At 40.1% G+C, this 19,216-nt stretch overlaps 1 protein-coding gene across 1 annotated transcript in view; it reads right to left on the bottom strand.

Annotated features, from left to right (window-relative positions):
* The window catches only part of PLCB4 (phospholipase C beta 4), a 209,894-nt gene that overhangs the window by 6,079 nt on the left and 184,599 nt on the right, over positions 1-19,216 (bottom strand). Inside the window, exons 31-34 of the mRNA XM_069495811.1 lie at positions 12,835-12,950; positions 9,185-9,260; positions 7,217-7,392; positions 4,768-4,869 (exon numbers count right to left, since the gene is read on the bottom strand). Of these exons, the coding sequence (XP_069351912.1) occupies positions 4,768-4,869; positions 7,217-7,392; positions 9,185-9,260; positions 12,835-12,950 (470 nt within the window). The remainder of the gene's footprint in view (positions 1-4,767; positions 4,870-7,216; positions 7,393-9,184; positions 9,261-12,834; positions 12,951-19,216) is intronic.

Here is a 19,216-nt window from a genome sequence, read left to right as displayed (position 1 = left end):
ACGTAAGAGTTGTATTCCATTAAATTTTCTGGTGCTTATCTGTATACAATTATTCCTTCTTTTTTTCCCTAATTTTCATTGCAGCATTTTCAAAATATATAGAGAAAAATATTTTAAAAATTTGTGTATACATCACCCAGATGAACCAATATTAATGTTTTGCCATGTTTATCTCATATTTTTAAAGGCAATGAAATGTTACAGATATAATCAAACCCACCTTTGCACTCTACTTGATTCTATTTCCCTCCTTCCTCTCTTCCCAGAGGTAACCACCGTTCTGAATTTGGTGTGGACCTTCTCATCCACATTTAATATTTTTAGCTATATATGGACGTATCCAGGTGTAATATAAGTACTTCTCACACTTTCCTGTGCATATAAATCACCTGGAGATACTATCAAAAACACAGATTGCTGGGTCCAACCCTGTCCCCCAGAGAGTTTGACCCTCAGTGGGTCCAGGGCAGGAGATCTATATTTCTAATAAGCTCCTAGGTGATGCTGCTGGCTACTGGTATTGTTTTGTGTGTTTTCTAAATTTACCCAAATGGTAACATGTTCTGGGTTTCTTTCTACAACTTATCACTTCATCTCATGTTCTGGAGATATATCTATGTTTCAAACTATTTCATTATTTTCATCTTCTGTATGGATTATTCCATTTACAGGAGGTGAGAATTCTGTCACTGAACCCCCAATGCACTGCTTTGGAGTTTCCATTTATGACCAGACTATAATGTTTCCTTGTTGCCATTAACAAAAAGCAGGTTATTTCCAAACAGTGCTACAATGATCTGGTAGTAGGGCCCTGAGATACTTGCCACAGTAAGTGTCTGTTAATAAACAGAGGAATGAATAACGTTTAGTGCATGTCCCATTCACTGCACATACAGGCAAAGGTTTCTCTAGGGCATGTATCTAGACTTGCCAGTTGGTACGGTATGAAGAGCTTCCTCTTATTATTTTTTTTCAGACAGGGTCTTGCTGTGTTGCCTGGGCTACAGTGCAGTGCAGTGGTGTCATCACAGCTCGCTGCAACCTCAAACTCCTGGGCTCAAGGGATCCTCCTGCCTCAGCCTCCAGAGTAGCTGGAACTACAGGCGCATGACACTATGCCTGGCTAATTTTTTTTTTTTTTTAATTTTTTGTAGAGATGAAGTCTCACTATGGTTCTCAGGCTAGTTTTGAACTCCTGGCCTCAAGAAATCATCCCGACTTGGCCTTCCAATGAACAGCTTCCTCTTTACTCCAAAGCAGTTGTCCTAATTTGCACTTCCTCTGCAATGTCTGGGTGTTACCCTTTGTCCATATTTTTGCCCATTCTTGGTACTATCAGACATTTACATTTTTGTCAGTTGGTTGCTCTCGTTCTGTTGTTTTAACTTGGATTTCTCTCATTACTGGTGAGGTAGAGTCTTTTCGTGACTGAATAGACCTATATCCAGTTGAACTTCTGTAATAGTTGTAAGTCTGATCAGGTTTTCTCCGTTTTCAGTCAGTTTTGGATATTTATATTTTTCGTGGCAATTCTCCATTCCATCTAAGTTTTCAAATTCATTAGTAGCTTTGTATATAGTAGCTTTAGTTTTTAAAATGTTTGTTTCTGCAGTCATCTCCCCTTCTCATTCCTAATATCATGAATTTTTGCTTTTTCTCTTTTTTTCTTCTTGATCAATTTTGCTGGAAGTTAACTGATTTTTATTATTCTTTTCAAATGATAAGGTTTTGTTTTTGTGGATGCCTTCTATAGCTTTTTTTTTCCAATTTCAATACTTTCTGCTTTTTTATTTATTATTTCTTTCCATCTGAGATCTTTGAGTTCACTCTGTTTTTCTAACTTTATATCCTCTTTGAGTGGTTTGGCTCATTAATTTTCACATCTTTTGAAAAATTTATACATCCAGGCTATAATTTATACTCCAAATATCACTTTAGCTACCTGTACACATTGAAAAGTAGTACTTGCATTGTTATCAACATAAGTTACTGTGTAACTTATGTTAAAATTTATTCTTTGATCCAAGGACGGAAGTATACTTTTTAGTTTCTATATATCTTTCTTAGTGTTATGATAAATTTTTAATTTTCTTTCTTAGTAGTTTGATAAAGTAGATATTCACACAAATGCACGCGCAAGGTTTACAAAGTAATTTGCCATTTGGCATAGAGAAATTATTTTTTTCTAAAAACAGCCATTTGCAGATGTTTCCAGTAGCAGGAACCACCTACTACTGGATATTAAGTTACAATAAATAAGTATTTTAAGTCAAAGTAAATTTTAAAAACCTTGCTTGTTAGTTAAGTTAGCAGTAACTCCAAATTGAAGCTAATTTGACCCTAACTGATCCGAAGTCCACTTTGCAACGTATTTGAAAAAAATGATAAAAAGCTACTTAATAATTAGTACATTTATCATGCTGAATTCTACATTTCACTTTGGACAGTCTAAAACAGTTCCAGTTAATGAGGTTTTATTAAGGCTGGGATAACTGATGTTTTGGGGCTGAAGAAGAGGGTATCATTTCCATGTATATAAGGCCCTTAAACGAAGTTCCTCATCTGAGAATAACATTGAGAATAGCACTTTTTAAAAATAAACAAGAACCAGAGAGATACCACAATATAATGGCGAAAATAAACCCTGATTAAAATGATTGATAATCTCCCTAGAGCCTTCTTACTGTGAGACACAGATCACACTCCATGTTGATGGGAAACGTGTTGTTAGGCGATTCCCTTCCAGGTCACAATTACTGTGAGATTCCATACCCCACCAGTAGCTCAGTATTTCCAAACACGAAACACTGATTAAATTTTATTTAATCCACTAAAATTTCAGCACAAAAAAAAATATGCTGGATTATGTGATGTTTTATATTTTATCATATTTCAATTTTAGCATTACTTATTGTTAAATAATTGAAATGTGCTTTAAAACTCGACTACATCGAGGTAGTTAGACAACCTTCCTGCCATGTTCAGTAATAAGAAGGAAACACCAAGTAATCAGTGAGTATCCACAAAAGGCCAGGGAGCAGGGGAGTCGGCTCTTGGGTGGCTCCACTTCACGATGTAAAGCCTCTAACAGCTTTGCCTGTGGTTATCAGAGAGAGAAATGACCTGAAGTCTAAACTTCATGTTCACGCTTAGCCCCAAGAACTCATCTAAACTTTGTTGTATAATTTGATGGACCATAAAACACAGTGTTTCTGTGGGACGTGGACTTCAGCCAGAGGGCCACCTTCTAGCTAGGTATTATTCCTCCAAAAGAAGGAACCCTGCTGCTCTTAACTATTGGTAGGCTAGCTCAGCCTCTAGGTTATGGAGCTGATGGCATCTGGATTCTCAGAGGCTTCCAGAGGTGGATGGTGGGCACAGGTGATCACTGGGAATCAAGGGCTGTCAACTCCTTCTTGTGGGTAACATGACTACTGATGCCTTCTCCAATCCTCTTTACTAGCTACAGCTAAAGGGTTTCTACCTGGCACCTTCTCTGGAGGTCACACAAACCTCTCCCCCACCGCAATCCCAGGTAGCCAGTGGCTGACTAATGCAGAACTACAAATGCCAGACACCCTTGCCTCAAACAGTGACAAATCCATGGTGCAATTTACACTCCAGAGCTTGGGATCAGGCTGCAGAAACCCTAGGTGAGTTCATGTCCCTGCTCAGGTCCTGCCCTGGTCCCTCTGGCTTCCCCCACCTGCCTTCTCTGAAGATCCCTTCCTCAGCAAATCGCAAGGACCTATCTTGGTCTCTGTTTCCAGAAAACCCAATTAACACAAAGATAGACCAGACACACTGTGGGAAGGGTCTTCAGATGATCCCTGGTGTCGAGCACTGACAGAGGCAAGTCAAGGGAGGAAGACTCCCTGCCTAAGCACTGCTGCTGCTCATGACCAGCCCATCCAGATGGGCTCCACCTGAGCAGGGAGGGGCTCCACCTGAGCAGGGAGGGGCTCCACCTGAGCAGGGAGGGGCTGTACCTGAGCAGGGAGGGGCTCCACCTGAGCAGGGAGGGGCTGTACCTGAGCAGGGAGGGGCTCCACCTGAGCAGGGAGGGGCTCCACCTGAGCAGGGAGGGGCTGCACCTGAGCAGGGAGGGGCTCCACCTGAGCAGGGAGGGGCTGTACCTGAGCAGGGAGGGGCTGTACCTGAGCAGGGAGGGGCTCCACCTGAGCAGGGAGGGGCTCCACCTGAGCAGGGAGGGGCTGTACCTGAGCAGGGAGGGGCTGTACCTGAGCAGGGAGGGGCTCCACCTGAGCAGGGAGGGGCTGTACCTGAGCAGGGAGGGGCTGTACCTGAGCAGGGAGGGGCTCCACCTGAGCAGGGAGGGGCTATCCCTGAGCAGGGAGGGGCTCCACCTGAGCAGGGAGGGGCTGTACCTGAGCAGGGAGGGGCTCCACCTGAGCAGGGAGGGGCTCCACCTGAGCAGTGAGACACTTGCAGGACAACCCAATGGAACAATGCGAAGAATGTTTTGGAATTATATTCATTGTTATGTCATATTTGATACAATTTTGTTTGTAAATGAGCCTAAATATACTGAACTTAATAGTTTTACTGGTGTAGTAAACAATCAGAAAACTTTGGAGACCACTGCTCTACAGCAATAAGAAATCTTCAGAGTAGTTATAATAGCAGAACTCTCAAACCCATGAGTGTTTATCTGAGATGAGAGTGTGTGTATACACACATAAAAATTACTGAGACTAGGTCTCCAGGTCAATGCCAGATTCCCACAGTGCACACTCTCACACTTACCTTTCCCGTTCTGCTTTATTCTTGATAGATTTATCTTGGCTGATGGCTTTGCTGTTTTCCATAGAAATCTTAGCCTGGTGTGCCCGCATTTCCTTGCTTTCCCTATTAAAAACACACAAACAGGGAAAGGAAGGATGGAAAGTCAGTGTTTAACAGAGACTCACTTAGGGAAGATGGCGTTCTGGAGGTGGTGATGGGTACACAAGAATGTGAATGTACAAAAAACAAATTCCATGTGTAACAATAGGACTAGGCTCACTTTGCTTTCTTAATCGAGCTCATCAAGTTATTCTGTATTTTGGAAAAAGGAGAGAAGGAGCCCCAAGCTATATGGATGCTGATCCCTGAGGGGCAGTGAGCCACCTAGTGGTGAAAAACAGTAATGGTCTATAAAGAAGAGACTATTTTTGTCCATAAAATACAAGGATTTCCTCCTTTGCCCCATGCTCTTTGGGACCAGATGGGCTGCAAGAGAAAGAGAGGATGTTCTAAGCCTTACAAGTGACCTTCCTGTTTGACAGCCATGGGAATGAAGAGGATTAAATAGTTTCAAGTAAGTGCAGGAAGTAGCAAAAACGCATGTTTGCAGGTGACTGATGACTGTGTATGTGATGCATGACAAACACATATCTTTATTCATGTGTACGCTAAAGGCATAACATTTAAAATACCAAAATGAATATGATTAACAGGGATTTTTTTTTCCTGTAACCTATGGAGTTAAAGCATTGCCTGGAAACCTGTAACCAAGGAGTCAGGTTACCTAGGCACTGTTGTTTGCTCTGCATCCAAAGGGATGGAGGATGGAGGACACTGAAGTGGAGAGTTCTTCCATCAGCTACGTTAGAGCCACAACAGCAGGAATACTTATAGAAACTCTGGTCCCCCCAAAAATCTCTCTCAAATGTCTCCAGAACTTATCAGTAAACTGACCATTTCTATATTCATTCATTCACTCAACAAACACCAATGGCCAAATGTTGCTGACAAGTGTTGAGAAACCAAAGATATTTAACCAAAAGCGACAGTGTGATGATAAAAAAAAAACACTACCATCAGGTGCTTAAGAAAAGGCTTAAATACTGCTGTTGCTTTGAAAAATACTCCTGCCATAAATTTATTGTTTAAGGTAAATTAGTAACTACGTTATGATCTCTTCAAATAACTTCCTAAGCAATACAAGATAGTTTATTTTGCATTTTTTCTTTCACATAATGACTACTGTTGTGAGTTAACATTTTTTTTCTTTATTCAACTACATAAAAGGAGATTAGAAAAATGCCTTATTCTGTGAAGTATCTTTGAATAAGGGTAGACACCTAAAATCTGCTATTGTAGCAACCATCAAACGCAGAAGGATGAACATATCTTTCTGCCTACTGAATCAACAGCAATTCTAAGGGAAAAAGAAAAGATAACTTCTAATCCTATAGAACTAAATAGAGTACTTAAAAACACATGGAGTGTAGGACATTAACCCATAGAAAATATAGTGTGACATAACTCCTTTAGTTGCCTCAAATGAGAATCGGAAACTATGGCAAAAACCCCAGTTCTTATGGCAAAATTTATCACTCCAAAGTAAGATCGGAAATTTGGGCATGCAACCAGATAATTTATGCAGTTGGTAGTTTAAAAGTTTGTTTGACTTATTTGCAGAATGCTTCTATTTTCTACTCTTTGTGTGTATCAACTGACCCTAACTGTGGTATACAGCAGGGACTCAGTGGGAAGGAGGCAAGCCACAACCAAGCTGTGACGAAAAGATGTAACTGACATCAACACTCTTCTGTCCGGGGAAGAGCCCAACTCATCATCTGCAGTATTTCAAACGCAATATTTGCTTTGCTGAAGTGGGGACAGGCCAAAACAAACTGCCACTTTGCTGTTTCTTGATTAGGCCCTTCTGTTAATAAAATGTACAGATGTCCTAGTAATGTAAAGAAGGGGAAAGGAAGCTCTTTCCACAGGTAGCCATTGAGCGATTAGAATAGAATCACTCCAGGAGCTCAACTGGTCGGTCCTTATCTCCCTCGGTGTCTTCTCTTCCTAAGTGACTCCAGATTATTTTCCAAAGGCCAGTTCTAGCCCTGGCATTCTGCAAAGCCCCTACGACCACTAGGAAAAGGTAAAGCTCCCGTGGACTGGATGCCCTCCGTGCCTATGATGTTTTTTCATACGTATCATACGCTACTTAATTTGGCTTAACTTTCCATGTGAGTGTAGTATTTTGCCCACACTTGTAAGCCCTCGGATGATAGAAGCTATTGCTCATAGTTCATTTTGCTCATGTTGGCCATATAAGATATACACATGAGCACAATATTATATGTCAAATAGATTTCATGTATTACCTTCGCTAATACACACACATGCACACACACACATACACGAAATCAACCTTTTTGAAAAATGAGGTGCTCACTCTCGAGACGGCTGACTCTCCTACCTGTCGTGGGACAGTTTCAGCTGCTGGGTCTGCTGCTCGTGTGCGCTGATGAGCAGCTTTCTCAGCAGCTCGCACTGCTGGCTGAGGTGCAGGTCCCGGATTTCTTGCTCCTCCGCACTGTGGGTGTTGATCATTTCTGACCATTCCTTTGTGTGCTGTGCCACAATCTCTTTGACCTGTTTGAGAAAAAGGGGATGGTGGCACTTGGAACCCTCACAGGTCAAGTATGAACCGAAAGCACACTATTGTTCCTGTATTTCAGATCCCTCCCCCTGATTTACTTGGTGAATCATGAGACACCTATAACCTGTACAAATAATATAGACTAATCATTGGGAATCAGGAAGCCATTGCTTGTTAAACTAAATCAATCACTTCGGCTCTACATTTTTAACCGTGATGTGTTACTTCACTGCCTCGCTTGCCCACACTCTGGTTTGTCTGGACTTGGGCTCCTTTATCAATTCCATCAGGATTCTCCTCAATATCTCATGCTTTTCCAGCTTCACTTCCATAAGTCCACAGGTCTGAATAGAGAGCTGTGCGTTGTCATATTCCTGGATCGTGACTTTCCGCATCAACTCTAATAGATGCTTGGGTAGAAAGTCCTGCTCTCCTGGTATCTGCACTCTTTGCAAAGTGGTTTTGCAGTTTCTTTTGTTAAGAGCTGGAGTCTATTTCACCATCTCCTTGAACCTGGCCGGCCTGTGACTTGCTTTAGCCAGTGAGACAGTTGCAAATGTGATTCACACAGAGGCATGGAGGGCGTCTGGGCTTTTGTTATGCATGAAACCCTGGGGCCACCCTGTAACTGAGCCTGTGCTAGGCTGCTAGACCTTGAGAGGTCACCCAGCAGCCAGCCAACCACCAGATATACAAGGGAGGCCACCAGCCTTCAGCTGACTTAGACACATGCGTGAGTCCAGCTAAAATCAGCAGAAGAACCTCCCAGTAGAAGACAGCCCAAGCTTCTGACCCACTGAATTGTGACATGATAAGTGGTAGCAGTTGTTTTAAGGCACTACATTTTGAAACAGTTTATTATGCAGCCAAAGCAAACTGCTATTGCAAGGTTTCTTCCTATTTATGCAAGTCATCTAAAAATCATGGCATGTTGCTCAAGCATTAACTTCCAAACATTCTAGTTAAGAAGAGAGAGAGAGAGGGGAACAACTCTCAAAAGCCCATGGCTTACTGCCTCTGTAGAGTTCACGCTCTACGAATCATGCAGCACCAAGGAGAACTTCATCTCGAACAGCCCGGCTGATCTACACATGCAGCAGGGCATCGGGCTGGATAACAGAGCTGCTTATAGACAGATGGAGGCTGGCTGGTTTCACCCCAGCTATAGTTGGGAGCTTTCTTTAAGAACTATTTTTTTCTCTTCTTTTAAAAACTGTAGAAAAATTATTTGCATTCTTGACTGGGACTTAGCACGTAGTTCTCCAAATGCCCACAAACTTAATTAAGGTCTCTTGAGTTCGTATTTATTTCTATCTTAGGGGGAATGTGAGTAATTAGGCTCCTCTCTCAGAATATCAAGTCTGATGTTTTTCTCATCAATCCCAAACTTTCACAGCAAAGTTAGGATGGAGTAAGAATCAAACAGCTACTCAATCTCCAATTTGGGTGGTTTTCTGTCACATATGCTGAATCTTACTTCTATAGGGAAGTATATTCTGTATTTTATGCAATATTTATTTTTAGTCTTTTCATTTATTGTTTCACTTGGTGCCCTCAATGCAGACAACATAAACATTATTAGCATATTTTAACAGACAAGACAAGAACAGATCTTTCAACAAATGGCTCTGTCCAAAGCCAGTGAGTCTGGGGCAAACATGAACCCTTGGGTCCCCTGGCTTCCCAGTCCAGCCCCAGGCTACTTTTATTTCTGACTTATACTCGTCCTAAAAAATTACAAGTGTCTTCTGCAAGTCACTGCTGTAAAAATGGGCGTTTTCTTACCTTAGATTTGTGGTCTGATGTCAGTGTCTGAATTTTAATTTCTGTTTCTTTTTTCATTTCAAGACAATTACTGCCCCTGAAAATGGAAAGTTGTAAATGCATGCCAGAAATTAGATATCTTCCCATTTCCGTGGGCCTTTGCTACAAAGCTTTCTGATGAAGACAATACAGTCATCAAATATGGGATGCCATGGCTCATTGGGCAACATCAGTTTTTCCAGTAATAGATTCACACCTTACAAAATATTATCTGTATCATGATTACTCAATTCAACCACTACACAAAGAGACACTTTAAACCTAACAATTATTTCATTGTTAAGGGTCTGTTGTCAGAGTTTCCATTTTGGTTCCTATTTTTCTTCAAGCTATTTTTTCACTTATTCAATAAAATATTTGGGGAGAAAACTGGGAAAATAGGTCCTCAGCCTTGAAGTGAATTTTTAATTCTTCCGTTTTGGTTGTAAAGCCAGATTTTTGTCTTTTAAACATGCCAGTGAGGGAGAAAATAGCAATTCTTGGCATCATAGGGTAATTTTTGCTTCTTATTCTATTGTGAGGAGGAAGTCTATGCTAGGCGATTGTCCAGCAACCATTGCTGCTTATTTCAATGATTATGTTTTCCTTTTGGAATATACATTTTGGTGCTGAAACAAGAACAGTTCCTGAGCTTCTGTCTTCAGCATGTATGTTCTGGTTTATTGTAGCCCATGTCAGAGTGCTTCATTATAGTAATAACTGAGAGTTCCTCGGAGAGAAGCATTGCTCTAAAAATGCTAGGTCTCTCATCAAATCTGTTACTTCTCAATGGCTGGCTCTGAGCATGTTTCTTCTTTAGCCTGTTAGTCAGTGAGCTTGCAGCACTGCTCAAACATTCCCTGGGCTTAATTCTACACAAAATCTTTCACGGTACATGCAATGATAGGTCTTATCTGTGGGCATGAGCCAAGGACTTCTGTAATATTAAAAAATCAAGCCTGCATTTTTTTTTCCTCTGGAGCATCAAACTTATTATTAATTTTCTGGCTATATAAAAATAATTTCTGTAATTTTGAATTTTCCAGACTTCAGCTTGTCCTTTCTGCCTCCATTCATCTTTTCCCCATCACCTTAAAGACACTTCAGTGGAATCCTGTGGCAGACAGTTGTGATGTCATTAGCCAATAGCTGGCAAGCGTTTGCATAAAGCTTCTCTTTCTCTGGTCAGTCATGCCTTTCAGCTGAGTAGGTAAGAGTAAGAGGAAACCTCTGGTTTTAGAAAGGGATCCCACTTAAGACACCTCCAAGGACTGTCATCAGTCTCCCCTTTCACTAATGTTCTAGCAACTTGATTGTAGTAAAAAGTTTAGCCAATCTTGATACCATGGTCAATATTAACAATGAGAAACTTTCCTCAGACACGGCTGTCCAGGAGAAAGTATCTGAAGTCTGATTTTGAAGTAACTTTGAATGTAAAGACTTCTGCTGTTTTAGAGTATCTGGAAAATGTTCCATGTGGAGAGGCCGTGGGCAGTGGTGAGTTTGACAGTGCAGGCTCAGGAAGAAATCTGTAGCTGAGCCCACAGTCTCACCTACACTTCGAATAAAACAGGGCTTCGTTTGCTGAGAGACCTCCAAGACCGCTCAGCAGCCAGGGTAGGGGTGAGCATCTTACCTGGAACAACTTATAATAAGCATCATTTTGACCCCACTTTTCCTCTGAGCATAAAAACAATAATGAGGTAAAGATACATTTTCATTTAATTTTTTGATTGCTAAAGGCAGCACTCATGATTTATTGACTTAGAAAATTATACCATTTTTAGCAAAGCAGCTTACTCTATGCTGCTTGACTCTGAAATCTCCTAAATACATATTTTTGGCTTGGTTAAACCAAAACTGTGTTTTGGCTTAAAAACACAGAAAGAAAATTTTAATGTAGCCATCCACAGAGATATACAAAACGATTTTTGAAAAGGTAACTTATGAATAAAAATAACTTTATTCTTGGAGAGTATCATGAAGCTGTCAAAAATTTGCTCCTTAAAAACATGGTGTTAGAGTCTATGACTGCCCCCACTTTCAACATTTTGGTCTAAAATGTCATTAAATATGAGAAAATAATCTACAAAAAAGAAACATGCTAAAGCTCCTGATGTGGTCAGAAGTCTAGCAGACTCACAGCTTCTGAGAACTGACTGCATTCACCACCAATAACTGCCACGTGGGTTCCGAGCTCTGCCCGGCTCCCTCACTTAAAACACACATCGAAATGTTTTCAAAGCAACAGGCACGGGTTTCTGCCTCAGGGATACACAGTGGAAACAATGGCCGAAACAAAAGTCAGACTGTACCTATTAACCAGAGCTCAACAGTTAGTGCTTGATTTGTATTTTTTCCGGAAAATATAATTTTAATAAAAGCGAAGGCACCTCTCCAATAGCCAGGCCTAGGACCAGGGCAGGTGTATGTGATTACCCACCGTTTACTTCTCTAGTGAATGACTTTGGTTTCACATCATGAAATTAGATCTTAGGACCCGAACTTTCACCAAGAAGAACCAATGTCCAAGAAAATGATAATAAAACCTGTTTTGTTGTGTCAGAGCTTTAGTTTTCAAGATATATCTTGAGCAAAGGTAACAAAACAAAACAAAACAAAACAAAAAAACAAACAAAAAGAAAATCAAGTAGGAAAATATGATTCCTTTCTCCTTTTCTCTCATTCAGAAGGTTGAGGAAGACTAGAAGTTATCACCAGGAATTTCAGGAAGTAGATAAAAGCCAGAAGGAAACCACTGAAAAAGCAGTAACTCAACAGTGCAGAAACCTATCAAATACCACCTTAGCCGAGTAGTCCAGGTTAGTATCACCGACAACAAATGTTGTCAACATCACGCACCTCCCGATACCACGTGCTGAGAAGGAAGCAGCATTGCTTCTGCAGGTGCCTGCTGCAAACGTTTAACCTCACTCTAATCACGGGAAAATAGCGGACTAACTCAAAAGGAGAGACACTCCGCAAACAACTGACCAGTGCTCTTCAAAAGTGAAAAAGTCACAAAAGACAGGGAGAGACTGACGAACTAACATAGACTCAGAGGACAGCTAAATGCAATGTATAATTCTAGAGGGGAATCCAAAAACAGGAAAAATGACACTGGTGGAAAAATTGGTGATATTTGAAAAAGTGTAATTAATGGCATAGTACCAATGTCAATTTCCTGGTTTGATCACTATACTATGGTTCTGTGAAATGTTAACATTTAGGGGAGCTGAGTTAAGGGTATAAAGGAAATCTCTGTATTATTTTTACAACTTTTCTGTAAGTTTGGAATTATTTCAAAATAAAAAATTATAATGAGTTCTCAGAGTAAAAAAGTAAACTTTTTTGAGGCTATCTTTTTCATATTAGAACTGATTTCAATGAATTAAAAGACTTCAAGACCTCCTCAGGGAGCCTTCCCTAAACCACAGCTAAGTCTACTTCTTGACCTGCTATAATGTTAGAGTGTTTAAAATGAGTGAGTCTCATGTTGTCCAGGAATAATTTTTAATACTGAGAACTGAGTCAACACTAAGTTCTTCCTTGGCCTAACCAGGCAGGTGAACTGTGGGAAAAGACAAATATAAAACTAGAGAAAGCCTTCAGAAGGAAATAAACAGCATTACCCTTTCTTCTTCATTGCCTTCTCTAGGATTTTCTCATGCGTCGACTTCTCCTTGTCATACTGTGCCACAATTTTGTCAACTTGCGTGCAGTGTAACTTCTGCATGGTACTGTGTTCCTGAACAAGAAGAATTTGCAGTTATGAGCTGGACTTGCAGCATGGCTGATACACCTTACGCCATGTTGGGTTGGCATAATTTTCACCAGCTTTTCCAGAGTCTCATCTGGAAAGCCAGGGAGTAACCGAGTCTAAGAACTATACAGACTTCCAGTCTCCCCTCCAACACAAGAGTTTCTTATTCAAGGGCATTCCCAACAAGGGAGTTGCCAGGCTCAGTCTAACAAACACTCCTACCCCAAAAGACAGTCTCCTCACCTGCTGGGCAGTGCCAATCATCTCAAAGTCCTTTCTTCCACACATCTCCATAGAATTTCCACTCATTCATCTTTTATCTGCTGATACACCAGTCTATTGCCCCTTCCATGCATGGGTCTCAAACACCCAAGTTCAGCCACCATAGTTCTTTTCTTTTTTATGCTAAATATAACTATTTCTCATGTGACATGGTTTCTAAAAACCTGGACCATTTCGGAATGGCTTGAATACCATCATTACAGAATGAGAATTACCACTGTGGTTGTCACCATCAGCTGAATTTGGATCTACATCACTTGATGTTTTCACTGACTTCCTTATCTCGATGTACTCATGAGGATGATAAAATGTTCAGGAGCTCTGGCCTTCAATTTAAGAGATATTTAAGATATTTTCCCATCTGCTTCATTTAATCGCTGAAATTGGGGCTGCAATGCTTTGAAAATAATATTTCAGCATCAACATGATTTCGTGGATGATGAGAGAGGCATTTGGCTCAGCCAGTGGCTTATATGAAATCAGATTTCTTTAGCTGCTCATCTTCCCAAATAAAGAAGAAAGCAGTACCATAAGTAATGCACAACTCTAAATGATACCTGATGTTAAAGCCAGTCGCTTACTCTTGAGACACTTTGAGAAATGGGATAGGAGAATTGGATACACGTTGTTTAGGTTACAGAACCCAGCTCACACTCGTATTTCCTTTTGCTTGTTAAAAAACAGTGACAATTTAAAAACGAATTTATTTTCTTCCTAAAGTAGGCTTGACTTTAAGTAAGTCTAATTCATGAACTTCTTTAAAAGATTTCATAAAATATAAACAGGGAAAGGATTTCTAATTTTAATAAGACTTCATTAATTTCCTAGCTTCGTGAAGTGATTAACACAGGACTTGATCTAAAATTTGTTTATGCATAAATTCTTCAGAAATGCATTCGTACACAAGGCCTGAGCATTCTTGTCTTTGGGAGAGGGAGCCAAGGAAGGTGATGCTGGGTGAGAAGCTTCCTGAAACAGGAACTAACAATGGGGACAAAGGTGGTGTTATCTTGCTGTGCTGCTGTGGATTTGGAGGGAGTTATATATGTGTGTGTGTGTGTGTGTGTGTATAAAACAATGTTTTGTAATTTGTGGTTGGAACACCCCATAAATCTAGCCAGATTACTATTGTGTCATTGGGTTAAGGGCATGGGCTCCTCGGTCCTGTGACAAGTCACCTACCCTTCTCAGAGCTGTTCATCTTTATAACTGGGACAGTGATACTTACTTCATAGCGTTGTTAGGATTCAAAGTCAATTTAATAAAAATCATATTTCAAATGCCTGTTATACCTTATTCAAAATATAGTGACATACTAACTTATTTAAACTATTCAATACCCATGATAATATACAGAGAGTGACTTGGGGATAAAGGACATGAATCAGAGTAATTAAATCAATAAATCTGTCCTCCACACTTAATCTACTACCCCAGGAACAGAGTAACATTCTGGCGTATCCTTGAATGTACTCAACTACCCCTGCAATGTCGTGGGGATTAAAAAAATGCCCTACTCCTAGTCTTCTTTCTAAGATTCAGAAGTCTTCATGTTTGGCTAGCACGTGTTAATTTTCCTGGGCAAATAAATAAGGGGCTTTCTGCACATCTGAAAAGATATTAGAGGTGCCACTTTCCTATTTATCTTGCAAATATCATTGAAAGGAGGGTGGAGAGGACTGTTTCTTTAAATTTCCCAAGAAAATATTCTGGTGAACCTTATTAACCTGAAAAGACATGAGGAATGTTTGCACCATAAAGTCATTCATGACAGATTCAACTCTGTGTGATGTGCTTTACAAGGGCAGGGCAAGTCTTCTCATTGACCAGTACATGGCACAAAGCGAGGTACAAACTAGATGCTCAATTAATATTTGCTGTGTGAATAAAAAATTAGCTTGGGAAAGTAGCAAGAGGACTTGGAATCTGGTCCCAGCTCAGTCAATAATTAGCCACGTGGTCTCGTATAACACACATAAATCTTTCTAGGCTTCAATTTCTTTAGTGGAAAATTGAGACAAGTACCTTTGCCTAACCTAATTCATGGGTTGCTTATGAGCTGCAAAGTTACCCAATGTAAGCAGAAGTATTTGAAAAATTAGAAGCATATGGAATTTAAATGATTACAGTTAATACAAGTATCAAGAAAGCTGGTTCTGAAAAATTGTTTCTGTGTTTCTCTTCGTGCTCAAAACCCCACGAAGGAGCCAGGAAATGATCTCTAAGTCCATTTTACTAAAAAAAAAAAAAAAAAAAAAAAAAAAAAAAAAAAAAAAGTCTATCATTGATTTTATTCTTTAGGTCCTTAATGAAATCATGAGACTATGGATTAAATCATGAGACGCCATGGAAGAGACACACATCTTTTCATTCCCTCTCAGGCCATGAGTGCCAAAATTAAATGTGTCATCTTAAAGTCAATCTTGATTGAAATTTTGGGGGGAAAAATGTATAGCTTTTAGCAGAATCTGTTTATGTTTCTCATCCAAGAGTAAATCCAGCTTCTTTTGGGAAAAACTGAGGCTGCAATTCATTCTCGTGACGGATGTGACTGTGGGCATGACCGACCACACCACAGATAGCGCTGAAAAATCTGAGTAAATCATGTTTGCTCGGCATGTAACTCCGAGATTACCAACAGGCTGGTCTCACGCTGTGGGTGGCAGCTGTGTCCCTGTCCCTTTCCACCACACAGCAGAGTCACATGTCTGTTCTTGGGGTCTGACCATGAATTACAACTGATGGGTTTAACAGCAGTCTTAGTGTTAACAGCTAAATTGCGTGCAGAGCAAAGAGCACATTTTCCATTAGTAGCTTTACCAAAATGCCGGAGTTTAGTGGGCTTCTCAGGCATTTTACTGGACTCATTTAACATTCATGTTGCAGACTGGTGGCCCGAGGGCTGCATCCAACCTGCAGATGTGGTTTTTAGGTGGGTTTTTTTTTTTATTGGCCTCCATGGTTTCAAGAAGAGATTGAATTAGAGGTAAATATTAAATTCTTATATGATCAGGAAATTCATATGAGATTTCAGATTTTATGCCTCTGCTTTAGAGAACACAGCTGGTCCATATACTGTCTAGGCACCAGTTGTGGGAGCTGAGTGTGACAAGGCCTCTGGATAGGAATGAGTGCTCTGTTTTTCTAGAGTCAATACCTGGCCTATGTCCCTCAGTTACTTCCTATGGGCATTTGAATTGTAATTCTCCTTCTAACATGTTACTGGGGATATTTATCCAACTTTGGGTTTTATGCTTTTTTTTTCTTTTTCTCTAGGATTTGATCACATTGGACAACTGAAAAGCATGCCTGTCTTTTAACGAAAGTAACCCCAGCTCCGGATCCCAATGAGTCATGCGCTAGGGTAGGATTATTGCTGCTTAGTTCTGCTTTTTCTGTGCCTCATTTAATTGACACTTGAGACCCATTCCCCTAGTTTCCATTTCAGATTGAAGAGGTTTGTTCTAGAAAGTGAGAGACATGTAGAAGTCTGATTGCCAGCTGCATCCAGAGGGTCAAAAGCAATTAGCCATCTCATTTTCGAAAAACTAGGCATTTTTATGTGCATCTTGGTCTCATTGCCCTTGTCTTTTCTTCTCGATATCCTAACAGCGATTCTCATACTCATACCACTATTCCATTATTCTCCTGAAGCTAACCTTCAAGTTTGGTAATAAACTCTCTATTGGACTACACATTTATTTTTAAAATGCCTGGAATTTATTTAGTTCATAGATTCTCTGTTTCCCTTTACATCTCAGAAGTGGAATTATTTATCTAGGCTGATACGTAAGAGCTGAGATCTTCCTACAGTTGCTGAATATGGACTAAGTATCAGTCTCTGCTCTTAGCTGCCAAGTGCCAAGGTTAGGCCATGCACACAGTAGTAATGAGGGTATAGCCCAGGTCATCTTCTCTCCTCCCTTGGTAATTTCATAACCCAAGGCTTTGGAGTGGCAAATCTTAGCCCCATCTTAAGTAGCTTCAAAACTATTATAAAAAAATTGTAGGCAGACTTTCTTTCATTGAAATATGGGGGAATTTATTCTATTGTTTGACAGCAGGGTAAAAGCTGTTTCCTTATGCAGGTCTGATTGGCCTCTTGCACGCAATTAGTAGGGTTACCACTAAAGGGTCAAGGAATAGTAAAGAGTGCTAAATAACATTCCTGAAGAAACAGTTCTCAAAATTTATTGTGCATAAGGGAGAAGCTTATTTAAAATATATTTCCTATACCCTCTCCTTGGAGACTTATAACCGAGTCTCAGGTGGGCACAGGAATACGCAATCTGATGAAGCCTCCAGCTCTTGGCCCAATGATCATGTGTTGAAAAACCAGTCCCACAGGAACCCATGATATTTGTGCCCTGACAGACTTACGATTGCTCTTAAAAACCTGTTACTGAGACCATCAAGAAAAAGATGTGTAGAGGAAAAATCAGTGTGAGCAAAGTCAGAGGCAGCTGAACATAGTGGTTCAGAGCTTGGGTTCTCAAGTCAGACTGAATTTGGTTCAAATCCTAGTGCCATCATTTTAAAACTACGTGATTTAGTCAGGCTGTGTTTCTTTTAAATGTAAATTATCTCATCTGTCAAATGGTTGGTAGACTGTTTGCAAAAATGGCCACAATTATTTCCTTTTCTGTATCCACCCCCATTTCTGATGTGCTTTTGTCACCTGTCAAGAGACAGAGTCCTCATCCCTTGAAGCTAGGCCAGATTTATGACTTGCTTTAGCCAACAGAATGAGGTGGAAGTGATGGAGTGCCAGTTCTGAGCTGAGGCATCGAGAATCTTTACGTGATCTGCTTGGTCTTTTGGGACCCCTGCCATGTGAATAAGCCTGGACTAGTCTGCTGGAAGACAAGAGACCACATAAAGCAGAGAGGAAGTGGTTTAGCAGAGGCCTTCCTAAATCAGCCTGCCTCCCTCTGCCCACTACCTGCCAAACTGGTAGTGACAGAGGATGCATGAGTGGATCCAGCTGAGACCAGAAGAATCATCCAGCTGAACCCAGCCCAAACTGCAGACCCACAACATTGTGAGCTAAATAAATGGTTGTTGCTTTAAGTCACTACATTTCAGGGTGGTTTATTATGCAGCAAAAGCTAACTGATACAAGTTAATATAATTATAGTACTCCTTTGTATAATTGTTACAAGAATATAGAGAATAAGTGCTTAAGTAACCGTCTATATGCATTAGCTAGTATTATCATTTTAATGTAGATAGGCAAGTAAATATACATACATATTCTTCATCTTAGAAGCTGGCTCAAATAAGACCGTAGAAAATATTAAGGAAATATTATAGACTAAAAATTATAGAATGTTTACAGACAGGAAGATCTCATTATTAGAAAATAGTCATTTGCAAAGCATTTGGACAATTATAAAAGATAACAAAATGTTTTTATAAAAGTAGACAATGTGGTAAGTTATAAAGGACATGGGCATTAGGAGTAGGCAAATAGGGCTTGTAACCAGCATTAACTAGTTATGTTACTCTGGGCAAGGGACTCACCTCTCTGAATTTCATTTTATTCATGTTCAAAGTGTGGAGAGTATTATTTAGGTGTCAAGCGTATGGTGAGGACTTGAGACTATGTATAAAATGTGCAACACAAAAGTGGCACTAAAGAAAAGTTTGACTTATTGTTAGTACTTTTGTTATAAAAAGACTCTAGAATGCAGATTTCATAAATTATACTGCTGAAACAGACTGAATTAAAGAGTGGGTCCCCTGTGTATATAATGTGGAAGAAGGAATGCATTCATAAGCTTATATTCACACACTTGTGATTCAAACTCCAGAAGTGCAAGAAGAAACGAAAAATAACCAGCAAAATGGATCCTCCTGCTCAGAAATGCTTCTGAAAAGCATTCTGAAAAACATAGGGTAAGTCCTCATATCTTGCAGCAATTTAGCTTTGTTACTTGACTTAAGGAATTTTGAAGGCTAATACTTCC

This window comes from Eulemur rufifrons, chromosome 20 (assembly GCF_041146395.1).
Source record: "Eulemur rufifrons isolate Redbay chromosome 20, OSU_ERuf_1, whole genome shotgun sequence".
Taxonomy (NCBI): Eukaryota; Metazoa; Chordata; class Mammalia; order Primates; family Lemuridae; genus Eulemur; species Eulemur rufifrons.
Note: the sequence above shows the minus strand (reverse complement) of the source record. Positions and strands in the feature narration are given on the sequence as shown.